The 14,823-nt window shown below is 35.8% G+C and overlaps 1 protein-coding gene across 8 annotated transcripts in view; it reads left to right on the top strand.

Moving 5' to 3' along the window:
* Positions 1–14,823, top strand: part of vps41 (VPS41 subunit of HOPS complex) — a 191,659-nt gene that overhangs the window by 122,833 nt on the left and 54,003 nt on the right. For all 8 annotated transcript variants that reach the window (XM_069920645.1, XM_069920646.1, XM_069920644.1 and 5 more), the window contains one exon: positions 10,613–10,710. In XM_069920645.1, coding sequence (XP_069776746.1) covers positions 10,613–10,710 — 98 coding nt within the window. The remainder of the gene's footprint in view (positions 1–10,612; positions 10,711–14,823) is intronic.

Here is a 14,823-nt window from a genome sequence, read left to right as displayed (position 1 = left end):
TTTTGGGGTCCTCTGGGCTCATAACACCGGAACCCAAGATAAAAATAACCTGCCTGAATGACCTACACTCACATCCACAGTGCTGAATAGTTTTGAGAGCCTGATGTTGAAGCATGTCAGTTCCTTTCTAAGTGGTGACATGGATCCTTATGGCAGCAACAGGTCTACGGCATTTCTCATCTCACTGGCTCTACATAAACCCTGAAACACCTGATCATCAAAGATGCAAACATGAGGATGCTCCTTATCAACAACAATTCGGGATTCACACCACCATCCCTTCAAAATTGATCAGTGAGCTCCACTGTGTAATTGGATCCTAGATTTCCTCACCTACAGACCTCAATCAATGCGGAATGTCAAGAACCTCCTCCATAATCTCCATCAGTGCTGGAACACTGGCATTCTTAGCCTCCTGCTCTACTCACCTCACACCTATGATCGTGCCACAGTATAACAACAATGCCATCTACAAATTTTCTGACGATACCACGGTAGTGGGTTGTATAAAAAGGGGCGATGAGGATTGAAAGCTTAGCTGAATGGCATCCTAACAATAACCTATTTGGTCAATTTTCAGATTATAAACTAAATCTTCAGAAAAGCGAGTTCTTTGTATTGAATTCTTCGAGCTCTTCAGATACCGCCCTTCCTTTTAAAACAGCTAAAAATCAATTCAATTTAAGAGGTATTACTATTTGTTTAAAGAGAATTTTTTTACTTCAATGAACTATGTTAATAAGTCTTTAGCTCTGTGGTCTCCTTTCTCGATGACCTTAATTGGACAAAATAATCTGATTAAGATGAATATCTTAACCAAGTTCTTGTATATTTTTCAAGCTGGACTTGTTTTTGTTCCCAAAACGTTTTTTTTTCACTTGACTCAATTATTTCCTCATATATTTGGAAAAATAAGCATCCACGTATCAGTAAAGTTTTCCTTCAAAATCTTAAAAAGAAAGGTGGTATGCCATTACCTAACTTTAGGTTTTAATATTGGGCAGCTAAAATTAGATGTATCATTTTTTTGGATTCATTATAAGGAAAGAATAGAAACTTCAAATTTAGAAATTAACTCAACTGAAAAATATTCTTTTATTTTGGTACTTGGAGCACCATTAACTTTTTCTGCTTCCAAATTATCTGATAATTTTGTTGTTAAGCATACTTTGAGAATTTAGTTTCAATTTAGAAAATGATTTGGATATCATAGATTTTTACTTGCTAGCCCTGTATTACTTGATTCTTTGTTCCACCTTCTGTGCAAGATTCTTCTTTTCGTGAATGGCTTAAGTTGGGTATCCAATTTTTTTTAAGATCTATTTATTTATTTGAAAATGTTATTTAAAATGTTTTCCATACATGTAATCATAGCCAGATGCAAAATATTAGTATCAGATATTAGTATCAAATCTATTATACATAATGGTATAAACCTCCTCCACAATCTCCTCCCCTAAACAAAACCCCAAGAAAAGAAAAGAAATAAAAATAAAAAGCATAGAAAAAGAAAGATGAAGAAAAGTAAGAAAACAAGGATAGAAACCTGTATGCTGAAGAGCACCCCTCACCACACTGTTCTAATCATTTATATATTTTAATGCTTCAAAGGAGGTTAACAAGGTTCGATGCTAAGGGAAAATGTCTATAAATTAATTCCCTCAATTTGTAAATAAGGACGCCAAAATACATCGTATTTATTTCTCAGATTATAAGTAATCTTTTCAAGAGGAATCCAGCTATGCATTTGTGCTTTCCAATTCTCCTTACCTTGGTGGGTATTGATTTCCATGTGACTGCTAAGGCAATCTTTACAATTTCTTTTTAATATGTAGATAATTTCAATTTTGGTTTTATCCCTTCAATATTACCTAATAAAAATAACATTGAGTTTTATGGGAATGAATTCCCACAAAGAGCATTTGATAGATTAGAATGGGACTTTTTGTTTAAGGTGTTAGGATGGGACAGGTAAACTGGGTTAAAGCATTATATAATAATCCTAAATTAAAAAAAATAAAAATAAGAAAAAGCATAGAAAAAGAAGGATGAAGAAAAGTAAGAAATCAAGGATAGAAGTACAGTGGAATCCCAATTTAATGCGCCTCGATTGAACACAAATTCAGATATAACATGTTTCATTGGACACCTTAACGTCCACATTCCATTCTTTGAGATAGGACATTAAGTGAGTCCATTTTAAAATATAGGGATGGCCACCCTGTGGTGCAGTGGATGCTTAGAAATGGCGTGCCTAAATGATTAAGGTAAGTACAGTAATATTTATCTTGGTTGGGGAATTCATCACATTGATGAAGGGGGTATGGGTGGGGGGTTGAGTGCTGCCACAAACAGGAGAGGGTAAGTGCTGCCGCGAATAGAGGGGGTGAGGGGGTTAGTGCTGCCGCGAATGGGGGTGGGGGGTGAATGCTGCCGCAAATGGAGGGGGTAGGGGTTCAGCACTGCCACGAACGGGGGGGGTGGTGGAGGAGTGAGTGCTGCTGTGGAAAGAGGGAGGTTGAGTGCTGCCACGAACAGAGGAGGGTGGTGGGGTTGCTGCAGCTATTGATGTGTGTGTGTATATTATGCACAGTAGCGAAACCCTGATTTAGCGTGACCCTGCCTTTTTCACAGTCAATTTTTTTTTGGACCTGAACTATCACATTATAACGGGGTTCCACTGTAATTACAAATGGGAAGGCATCAACACCATTTCCATTAACTAGATATAGTAGGCAAGGATGTCCATCATCATCTGCCTTATTTATTTTAGCAGTTGAACCTCTTGCAGAATTGATTCAGTCTGATCCTGATATTAAAGGATTTGAAGCTAATCAAGAAGAATATAAAATTAATTTATTTGCTGAAATTCGCTATGTAAATTATATTTAAAACTGGAGGAATATGGGAAAATGTCGGGTTATAAAGTAAATTGGGATAAAAGTGAAATTACACCCCTCACTATCGGGAATTATACTGAGAGTCAACAAGATACCCAATTTAAATGGTCGACAAACGGAATAAAATATTAGGGATATGGATAAATAATAAGTTAGATAATGTATATAAATTGAATTATATACCTTTACTAAAGAAAATTGGAGAGGATTTGAATAAGTAAAAGATACTGCCAGTAACACGATTGGGAAGGGTTGATTGTTAAAATGAATATATTTCCCAGAGTACAATATTTATTTCAAACATTACCAATAATGATACCACAAAGGATTATCCAAGAATTAAATAAATATATAGGAAATTTTCTTTGGAAGGGTAAGATGTCTCGAGTTTTTTTGACAAGTTGACATGGAAGTTTGAGTTGGGAGGTTTACAATTACCAAGTTTTAAGAATTACTCTAAAGCAGCTTGACTGAGATTTTTGGCCTTTTTTTGATGAGGGAGAAAAACCAGCATGTATTAAAAAAGGAATTGATAAAATAGGAGAGAGGGTATCTGAAGATTTTCTATATCAATGGGAAACAAAATTAATATCTGGAGAGAAGCAGCTCTGTTGTTGAAACATTTGATTAATATTTGAAATAAGGTAAACAATGAAATTGGAACAAGGAGCCCTGTCCTGCCTAAAATGCCTTTGGTACAAAATCAACTTATTCTATTCTCAATGGATCATCAATTTTTAAGTATTTGGACTCAGAAAGGAATTAGATATAGAGAAGATTGTTCCGACGGAAGGAATTTAATGTCATTTGAACAATTACAAAATAAATATGGGATGCAAGATAATGCATTTTATTTGTTATGATCAGTTAAGAGCTAAAGTGCTGACTTAAGAGATAAATTGGGTCCAACAATGTTATTACCGAAATATGGTGTAGAAATATTGATACATAGTAGATATATTAAGAAATTTATCTTGGCAATGCATATTTTATTGCAGAAGGGGACTTCCATTTAGGGGATACATAGGTCCAGTAAGTGATGGGAGACAGATCTAAATATTAACATAGATGAACAAAATTGGTCAGGTCTGTGCCAAGATAGTATGACAAACACTAAAAATGTTAGGTATTGATTAGTTCAATATAATTTTTTACATCAATTATATCTCCCACCACAGAAGTTAAATAAACTGAAATCAGATTTATCAGACCAATGTTTTAGATGTGGCCAGGAGATGGGTACTTTTTTACATTCTACTTGGTCCTGCCCTAAATGAGATCTTTTTGGTTAAATTTGGCAAGTTTTTTTAGAATGGGTTACAAGATTTATTTATTTATAATAATTTAGCTTCATTTGAACAACTATCTCTTAAACTTCAAAATGTCATTTCTTTAGATACCTACAAATTAGGAGTTTTTTGAACTCTGTCGTGTTGAGATTTCCTCAAGATCTGGTTATAAATATAATAGGATCTATGATTTTAAACTGAATTTTTAAAAAGTTGATATCATCTACATATATAATTTATTATTAAAGTCAAGGATAATTCTCTAGATTTGATTTTTTCAACTATGGGAGCAAGATCTTCAACTTTAATTTTTGAATACTACATGGGATTCTATTTTAAAGTTGGTAAATTCATCTTTGTGTGCCCTACATTCACTTTTACAATTCAAGGTGGCACATCGAACTAACTTTTCTAAAGTTCACTTGGCTAAATTTTACTCTTACATTTCCTCGAAATGTGACAGGTGTAAGACTGAAGAAGGTACTTTGTTACATATGTTTTGGTCTTATTCCTTTCCATTTTTTGGGAAGATATCTTTCATACCTTATCTTTAGATGTCAATGTGAATCTGATACTTAATCCTATAATTGGCCTTTTTTGGATCAACTAAGACAACTGAATTGAATTTAATTATGTCTCAATCCCATGTAGTCTCTTTTTCCTCCTTTATTGTTAGATGTTCATTATTGATGAGATGGAAAGATGCTGTCCCTCCTACTTGGACTAAGTGGCTATCCAATATGATAGCATGCCTAAGTGGAAAAAAATCAGATGTTCTTCTACTGTATCAGATTTACATTTTCTATCAATCATTTTCACAATTTGTAAGATCACTTGGATCTTGCTTTGTGAGTTTGTGGTTTCTTTTAATGGTAGTGAAATTATATATATTATCAGATAATGTCAGAAGGGAAGGGGTTCGAATTTGTAGGATAGTATAGTAGTTTTTTAAAATCTTTTTTCAATTAGCCATATGTTGTAATTGTTTAAGTATTTGCTACTTTTTTCTGTTTGACTGTTATGCTATTGAGTTTATATATAATAGTTTTATTTTTCTTTTATTACTTTTTTCTGTATATTCCTTTTTATATATTACCTTTGAATAATGGATTTTACTTAGGTACTATTTCTGTAAAATCCAATAAAAATATTGAAAGAAGAAAAACATTTTTTTTATACACTGCAAATGGTTATGGTCCAGAATACAGTGCCAGGGATAATGGTGAAGGCAGATTTAGTTGTGTTCATAAGGTTGCTGGACAGGTATTAGAAAGAAGGTTTCCAGAAAAAGGACTGGGACTGGCTGAGGCATTATTATACAGAACAGAGACTTAAATCTGTAAATGGTCTCCAGTTATTAATCATTGGGTTGGAAAAGAGCACTTTTATTTGTTATGATCTTTGGACTTGCATCTGCAAAACTGTGTTTCTATGAAAATAAATTAACCAGCATTCAAAAACTTGCATTCCCTTCTGAGAGAGGGAAGGCCATTTTGTCAATGGGAAGAATAATGTTTTATGGCCTTGAGTGATGGGTAATGACTGAAAAGTAGTCTGCTGTTTATTGCATTCTGTCGTTAATTAGACAGTAAATACTGGGCCTTCCCAATACCCCTCTCCCAAAAAAAAACAATCATCCCTCCCCCATATTAGCTAGGTTGAGGTTCCACTCTAGTTCCAAAATCTAGTTTTGTGTGATGGTGGACAATTAAACAGCTAATGGGAAGAGGAGGTGTGAACAATATCCATATCTCCTGTCATGGAAATTCTAAACACAAGGCTGAAACATTTATAACTCCATTCAACCAGATTGCTAATGCAATAAACCATCTTAGCTTTCTCCTGAGACCTCCCTGCTTCCCCCCCGATCAGAGAAGTCAGTCTCTAGTTGATTTGATTCACTCCACATGGCATATATATAAAAAAAAAGGCTATCGATCCAAACCACATCTCAGCTGTAGAATTGAAAATGTGCCCCCAAACTAGCTGTGCCACTACCTGGGCCATTCCATTGTTATTACAATGTTGCTATGCATCCAGCAATGTGAAAAATTGTGCAGGTGTGCCCTGTTCACAGAAACCTGGTCAAATTCAATCTGGCTAATTGCAGCCCAATCACTCCACTCAATCAACAATAGTGATGGGAGGTGTTATTCTTATGGCTATCATGCAACACTTGATCAGGACTAACCCACTCATTGATGCTAAGCGGAGGCTTCACTGTTGCAAATTCCATAATCTCAACCTTGGTCCAAATATCGACCAAAACGTTGAATTCCAAAGAGCTGATACCAAGGCAGCATTGACCAAATATAGTATCAAGGCAGCTTGTAAAACTGAAGTTGAGGAGCATCAAAAGAAAAATACTCCAGCGGTTGAGGTCATTACTGTGCACAAAGGAAGTTGGTCATGGTTATTGGAAGTTGATTGTCCCATTCACTGGACAGCACAGCAGAAGTTCCCTAATATCCTAAGCCAAATGATCATCAGTGACTTTCTTCCATGGGATCAGTCATGGGGACATTTACTAATGAGTACATAATTTTCAATTCCACTTACAACTGCTCAGCAAGTGAAGGTGTCCACGTCTGCAGGCAGAAAGACAACATTGTCTGGTTAAGTGGCAAGTCAGTGTTGCAACAAACATTCCAGGTAATCACAAGCTATAACGAGAGAGAGAGGAAGAGAGCGAGAGACGACTTACTCTTTTTGTCATTGACCAGAATCTCATGTGGACGAGCTACAGAAATACTGTGCCGACAAAAGCAGGTCAGAGAGTGGTTATCCTTTGGCTGGTGATTCTCCTCCTGATAACATCTCAGAGCTTTTTCATCATCTATAAGGTACAAATCAGGAGTATGATTAAAAAATACCCTCCACTTGCCTGGATGAGTAAGTGGATTGGCTCCCTGTCCTTAGTCCTAAGCATATACCTGAATCATCACAAGTGCTGTGCATGCAGTGTGTACCATCTACAAAATGTACTTTAGTTAATCCCCGACACCATCTGAGAGTTCCATGATCTCTACCACAAAGAAAAGTCAGCATCATCAGTGGACTCCACACCATGTTGCACAGTGTCAAATATATTGCCATTTCTTCATTGAGGCTGGTCTTATATCCTGCAAAACCCTACCCTAAAACATTGCTAGATTTTCTCTACCAGAAGGACTGCAGCAACTCTAGAAGGTGACTTACCACTACATTCTCAAGAACAATTAGGATAAGGACTAAATAATGTCCTTGCCAGGGATCCCCAGAAAATGAATAAATAAAAGTGGCCACATTCCCCTCTGACCTTAAATCCCTATTGAAATGTCACATACAGTCCAGTGGTGGAGAAGTCACACAGATTACACCTTCTGAATTTGTCATTCTGACAATGCATGCATGCATGGAAGTCTGGAGCAATTCATCCAACAGCAAGTGAGATCCAGCCCTCTCTATTAACTCCTTTGTTATTATTTCAAGCAAGCAATATGACTCTTTTTCCCTTTTATCATTGCCTGATCAAATCCTGACAAGCATTGATGGGGGATTAACAGCAGACTTCAACATTTCCATGAGTAACTTAAGTTTATTGGGCCCATTGCTGGGATGGACTTGAGATGTCACATCTGTTGAAAATGCTGGACTTCCGTTTTCTCCAATATTCCCTGTTCTCTACCCCAATTTTCATTAATAAATAATAAGAATAATTCTTTATCTCTTCTTCGTTGTCACTCCAAGTTAACTTTCGTATTTAAAAAACATTTGCTGTGCAGGCATTTGGCAGGTGAAAGTTTTACCATATATGCTGGCATATAGGATGACGATAGTTCAAAGATACGATAGTCAGAATCAGGTACTTTTGGTTTCAAGTTACGATGTTTCCCTGCACTTGCATAGAGCAGCTTTGTAAATTTTTTTTTCAGTTTAATTTGTGTTATAAAGGTTTTCAGAATTTAAGTGAAATTCTGTGTATCGCAGTAAAGTATTTTTTCAGTTTAAATTGTGTTGTATAAAAGGTTTTTAGCATTTAAATTTTAAAAAAGTGTATTGTTTCAACTAACGATAATTTCAACTTATGATGTGAGTCCCGGAACAGAACCCTATTGTAAGTAGGGGTCTACCTGTCTAGGACAACCCAGAATTTCCATCTAAAATGTTGGGTTTGAGTGATACTCTTTGTATATGACTCACTTATCACTGACCAGTGGATACTGTTGTAGGCAAATCACAATATTTTAATACCAAATTACCCTGTAAAGGTTTTAATTTTATTACCATATTTTAAAATAACCACTATTGGCTTCTGTTTAAAGCCCATACAGATCTGACAGCAGTCAGACTAAGTGGATGGACCCAGGGGAGTACTGAGATTTTGTTGATATCCAGCAGGACACGCTCAAGATTGTGTCGGAGCCAGCAGGAGATGGCAGCGGTGTTGAGACTTTGTTGTCAAGGTTCAGATTTTAGATCTGGCATACAAGATAACTCAGATTTTGAGGTGACATTTTTAAGATTTGCGGGTTGTCTTGTACACTGGCATATATGGTAATTGATAGTCTTTATAAAGTTGTAGGATTGAATGCATTTCCCAGTGACTCAACGAGAGAATTGCGTTTTGTTCAAAAGACAGACCTGTATGGAATTATGGGCCGCAAAATATCTTAAAAGTCCTGCAGAAATGCAAGTAAAGAAATATTGTAGATATAATGACAATCAAATTACCAGTATTGCACTGTTAAATTGACAGCCACATTGGGATTTCTGAGCTAATAGTTTATTGCAGTAATCTAACATTTGCTTTCGTGATTCAACCCAGCATTGCTTATAGCTTTGTCCAAATGAACTAGGGTGATCAGTTGAATTAATGTGAGCTTGAAGTACTGCGTTTGTTCTTATGAGTGAAAATGGTAGGCTTTGCTTTATGAGAATTAAGTGAACCTTAATGGCATACTAAATCATAATTACAGGTGGTAAACTGTCTCTCGTGAAAAAGTACTTTTTTTTATTTTTGTGGATTTTAAATTGCTAATGTTTCAAAATATTGAAAACTGTACAATTTAAATTTAATTTCTGCTTTTACTTAATCAAATGTGCATCTTCCAACTGTTCTTTTGTCTTTGAAAGTCTAATATTGCATGATATTCTTCCTATTTTGGTTTGGCTTTTGTGAGAATTCAGTCCTGCAAGCTGCTGACAGTATGACAGCACAGTTACAGCAAAATATGCATTGCCCAAAATTGACCCCTGATAGCAACCCATCATTAAAAAAAGTGAACACTTAATCAGTGAGATATGGTGGAACTTTTTGCTCTGCTTTCTTCAGATTGAATGGCAAGCGCCAGTGCTTTTCCGTTGACCATATATTATACATAATATGTGTGTGTGTAAATATATAAAAATATATATAAATAATATACTCACAAAGGTTTGTATTCTTGGTTTCTGGCTCTCCAAAATGAATCAATAGAATGTAATTTTGGTAACTTTTCTGTTGGCTTTCTGCCAAGCACAGTTGCAGCAATCTTTCGCATCAATGCCAGATCCACCTGCTGATCAGGTCAGGAGTTCAGATTCTCACAGATTAATAGGAAGTGGAAATTATTTAATTCATTAAAGAGATACATTATCTGCTCTGGTGATAAGGCTCAGTTTAAGATGCTGATTAGAAGGTGTTTCTTTATTGATGATATATATCCATTCAAAGATAAAGTCCTCATGAAAACCATCCTTGCAATGCTGCTGCTTTGTGGTATGCTGTATAGATGGCATTTTTTTTAAATTAATAAGATGACAATGGGTATACACGCACATTAGCTTCCCTCGATAATGGATTTCATAATTGCAAAGTGTTATTTCTGTGAAAATGCCTATTTCTTTTGATAACAATGCATGTCTCCATTTCATAATGTGATTCAAAATTTAAAAGTAACCAAATTTTACATGTTTAAATATTCTCCAAATTGAAGCAGAGAATGTATTTAGTTTTACAGTTCAGTGCAGCTAAATGAAACTGGTATTGATTCACTCTTAGATCTAGAAAGTTGCATCTCTTCAGAGACAGTAACATCAGTGCCCTCTACAGGCTTTATGTTATAAGATGTAATTTGAGCAGTATTTCAGATGAAGTGCTTGATTTCATAAATTCAGTAATATTTGATAAATAATAATGTGCACAGACATGTTTTAGAACATTGTACATTATAGCAATTTCAAAAAGATTTAATCTTCTGTAAAATGAGGTTAGAACACAAAGAAATCACTTATGCAGTGTTAAAATTTCATTGCAGTCTATCATTTTCACAATTTCCAGTATTTATTATGAAATAAAAACACTAACCAAGTCATACTTTAAGCAAGCTATAATAACATGTTCTTTTTCTCATTGTAGTATGAAAGAAGTAATGATATCCCATGTTTCTCTTTTCTTTCCAGTGTCTGCCTTTGAGTTAGAGTTTTACATCAGTGGACTCGCACCACTTGGTGAACGTCTTGTTCTCCTAATGTATGTGAATGAGACCTTGGAGCAAATGGTAATAGCATATTCAAAAAAATTATGTTTAAAACTATTCAAAAAAAGGAAATGCCATATTTTGCAAACACAGAAATGCTTCATGCCATCCAACTGATCCCTGATGGATCATGGTTTCAGGGGTGTTGGGGGGTGGTGGGAGAATTACTTGCAACTAAGTGTCTCGTGAAACTTAACTCCAATGATATGAGCTTGAGTATAAATTTGACAATTTGTATAAAACTTGCCAAAGGGTATATGGTTATTTCCCTTAGGAGTTAAGTTAAGTTTTGAGGATGATCGAAGGATTGTCAGGTAATACCTCTTCCTAACTCAATCTTAATGTAAAGTGTTGCATTTGCATCTTAATACAAAGTTAGAGATTAATTGACTGTGGGAGACTTTAAGCCTAATGTAACTAGTTGTTTGCAAGCAGGAATTAATGTCTGTGTGTCACATCCCTGTAGTAAGGTTACTGTATGATCAGTAAGACAATTGGCTCAGACTCCCAATTATTTCATAATAAAAGCATACCAAAGTCCAAGAGTAACTCAGCCGGTCTTTCAGCGTCCATAGGAGGTAAAGATATATTGCTGACATTTGAGGCCTGAGTCCTTCTTCAAGGAATAAGCAAAGAATAAGCAGAATGGGCAAAAAAAACAGGGAACCTCAGAATAATAGACAGTGCTGGCTGAGGGAGGAGCCCAGGCCAACAAAAGCTGTTAATTAGATATGATAAGGGGAGAGGTGAGAATTAATTATGTCTATGTGAAGGGAGACAGGGTAAAGAGAGAGAGACAGAGCTAGGGGAAGTTGGGGGGGGGGGGGGGGATGATTAACAAAAACCAGAGGTCGACATTAACGCTATCTGATTGGATAGTTGGAAGATGAAGTGTTGTTCCTCCATGATTTTCCATGACCTTTAAAGACCAGATTGCTTTCCTTTGTGATATTTGTTAAAATTTACTGGGAACCATGATGTCAAGATATTGTTTTCTGTGAAGAAAAGTCTTCTTTCTCAGAGCATTGAAGATTGGAATTGCGGAGATCTTTGACATCACTAATTTCACTGCCTAAAAAAATTTATAAGTATTGTTGAATAGCTGACATGAACTGCTGAAAGCATTTCATTGGAATGTCAGAATTCTTTGTGGCTGAGTGAAAACAGCTCTGATCAAAGATTCACATGAAAGAAACCCAACCTTCATTTTAGCTGGGGCAGTCACATGCAGCTTTATCCGTTTTTGGCATAACTAACCATTGTTATAACTAAAATTAAATGAATATGCTTTATCTGAGAGTAAGTGGGAAAAATAGGTTCATTAAGTAACTTTGTTCACATATGGTAAGGAGTAAAGCACGAAAATCCATGGACATTGTGGTTGAAGTAAAAACACACAAAACTGGAGAAATTCAGCAGGTCGAGCAGTGTCCTTTATATAGCAAAGGTAAAAATACATTAACTGACATTTTGGGCTTGAGCCCTTTATCAAGGTATGGAAAAATGTCGGCAAGTGTCCAAACAAAAAAGTGGGGGGGGGGGGTGGGGGAGGTGTGGTCGCAAAGGAAGGAGGTAATAGGTGAAGAAGGGAGTAAGGGGACAGCAGTAAGCAAGGGGAGAAGGGATGGGTGTATGAATAAAGAGGGGAGGGGAGGAGAACTGGAAGGGAAAAAGGAAGGGGGGAGAGGAAAAGGTGGGGAGGGAGAGAGGAGAACAGGTTTGCAGAAACCGGAAAGGTCGATGTTAATGCCATCTGGCTGGAGAGTGCCTTGGTGGAAAATCAGGTGGTGTTCCTCCAATTTATGGATGGTCTTGGTGGGATAGTACATAAGGCCATGGACAGACCTGTGAGTCAGAATTGAAATGGCACCAGCGACGGTGACAGAGACCTCCAAGTAGCTAACCATTTCAGGACAGAAATAGGTTGTGAACTTGGCCAGCGCCATCATGGCCATGAGGCCTCTCTCCATTAAGAGGCAGTGCCTCAAGGAAGCAGCTTCTATCATCAAGGACCCTCACCACCCAGATCATTCCCTTTGTGATTTGCCATCATTAGAGAGAAGATACAGTAGCCTGAAGACACAAACTCAATGTTACAAAAATAGCTTTTTTTCCCTCTAAATGGATAATGAAATATGGGCACTACCTCACTTTTTTGCACTACTTTTTAATTTTTTTAAATCATGTGTTTATGCCATTCTAATTTTATAGAGATTTTGCACCTTGTTTTGCACCATGATTCTGATTCTTTGCATTTGGTTCATTTGTGGCTGCTCTGCATCTCAACTCCATTGCACAAAATTCCTTGATGTCTTGACAGACAGATTCTCACACACTCAGAATTGAATGCTCCAATTGTGCTGTGCACATCTTGAAATTGTATTTCAATTGTTTCTGTTCATGCTTCATATTTATATTACATTTTCTGTGAGGTTCCTGATTTCAGAATAGCCTTGTTTCATTTTGAAAATCAAGTCTCTTTGATTTTGATTTCAAATCAAATTCTTTAAGTGTTATAAACTCCTTTTTTTTAATATTTAAAAATCTCAAGCAAATATATACAAACAATATAAGACATTTTCTAATCATACAATATTATATAGAGTCCAGTACTTTTTTTCCTTCCCGGGATATAAAAGGCAAAGGAAAAAAGAAAAATAAAACTAAAAATTAAAATGCATCGTCTGTGCCACAACCTTAATTCATTCTCTTCTTTATTTATCTGTCGGGACGGCTTGTATCAAATTATTTCTTGGGGGGGAGTGGAGTACAGATCATAACTGGGCATCAGATATGGCTGCCACACTTCATGCTATACTTCTTCCTCAAGTTATAAGTAATCTTCTCCAGGGGAATGCAACTCTGCATTTCTGCATTTCATTGTGTAAAGTTGAGTGTTGGACTTCCATGCAGCCATTATACATTTCCTGGCTACTGACAAAGCGATCTTCACAAATTGAATTTGGTATTTGTATAATCTAAACTGTACTTCAATATCTCCCAGAAAGAACAAATCTGGGTCTTGTGAAAACTCCACTTGTATAATTTTGTTTAGAATGTTCCCCAGGTCGACCCAGAAGGATCTTCACACATAGCCAGCTGGAGTGGATAACCACTACACCGCATCTGAAACACATCCGAAATTTCTGACCTTGATTTATGTAATTTTTGCGATCTGAGGTACAACTGATGCAGGAAATTGTACTGTATTCAGACACATTATAAACTTCTTGATGCAATCATCCTTCAACCTTAACAGAGGGGAATGCATGAATTTTTGTCTCATAACATAATCCTTGAAATTTCAAGGTCATTACACTTAAAACCCCTGTTACTATTGCTGTTTACATCTTCTTGATGTTCATCCTAACATCTTCCATCTTATTACCTCTCCCACTTGATGTGCTCCAAAAGATTTCTCCTTCAATAATCAATCCTGCAGAAATGTCCTGTTGATTGTAATCAATATTTTTCCCCTTGAAAGTTACACATATCAAAGTCAGACACTTATTTTCATGTGTTTATTAAAATAACAAGTATTCACAGTATTACACATCTCTTGTCAGTTGATACAACCAGACGATATGTTGTAACTTACTTAATGTAAAATTAGAATTTGACTTCCTTGGAAACAACTTGTACTCCTGCATTAGAAAGTTGAAATAGTTAATAATTAACACAGATTTGTCCTTGTTGATGTCAACAGAAATACATTTGGGATAATGTGAATTCATTACTTGCCTGTACTCCCACTTTTTGTAATACTCCTTGTTACTTAATATTTTTGTTTATTGTTTTTGTTCGTTGCTATTATCTGCGCACCTGATGAGGTAAAGTTATCTTCAGTTTGACCATACTTACAAATGATCTGAATCTTCTGTACTACTAAAACATTCACTCCCAAGGCTCTTCACATTCATGAAAAAATATTTTCAAAGTTTGAGAGGAACTAAACTAGAGCACTAAATAAATTTTTGGTTTTTTTTTAGCTTTTTAAATAAAATGTAAGATTTTTCCAGAGGTAATACTGAAATTTCAATATTATTTTGTCTTGAGGTACACTATTCTATTTTAAGGAATTTTGTATGTCCAAAATATGTTTTTAACTTCTAAAATATTCATTCACTATGGTAG

Source organism: Narcine bancroftii, chromosome 2 (genome assembly GCF_036971445.1).
Source record: "Narcine bancroftii isolate sNarBan1 chromosome 2, sNarBan1.hap1, whole genome shotgun sequence".
Classification (NCBI taxonomy): Eukaryota; Metazoa; Chordata; class Chondrichthyes; order Torpediniformes; family Narcinidae; genus Narcine; species Narcine bancroftii.
This window is presented reverse-complemented; position numbering and strand designations above follow the sequence as displayed.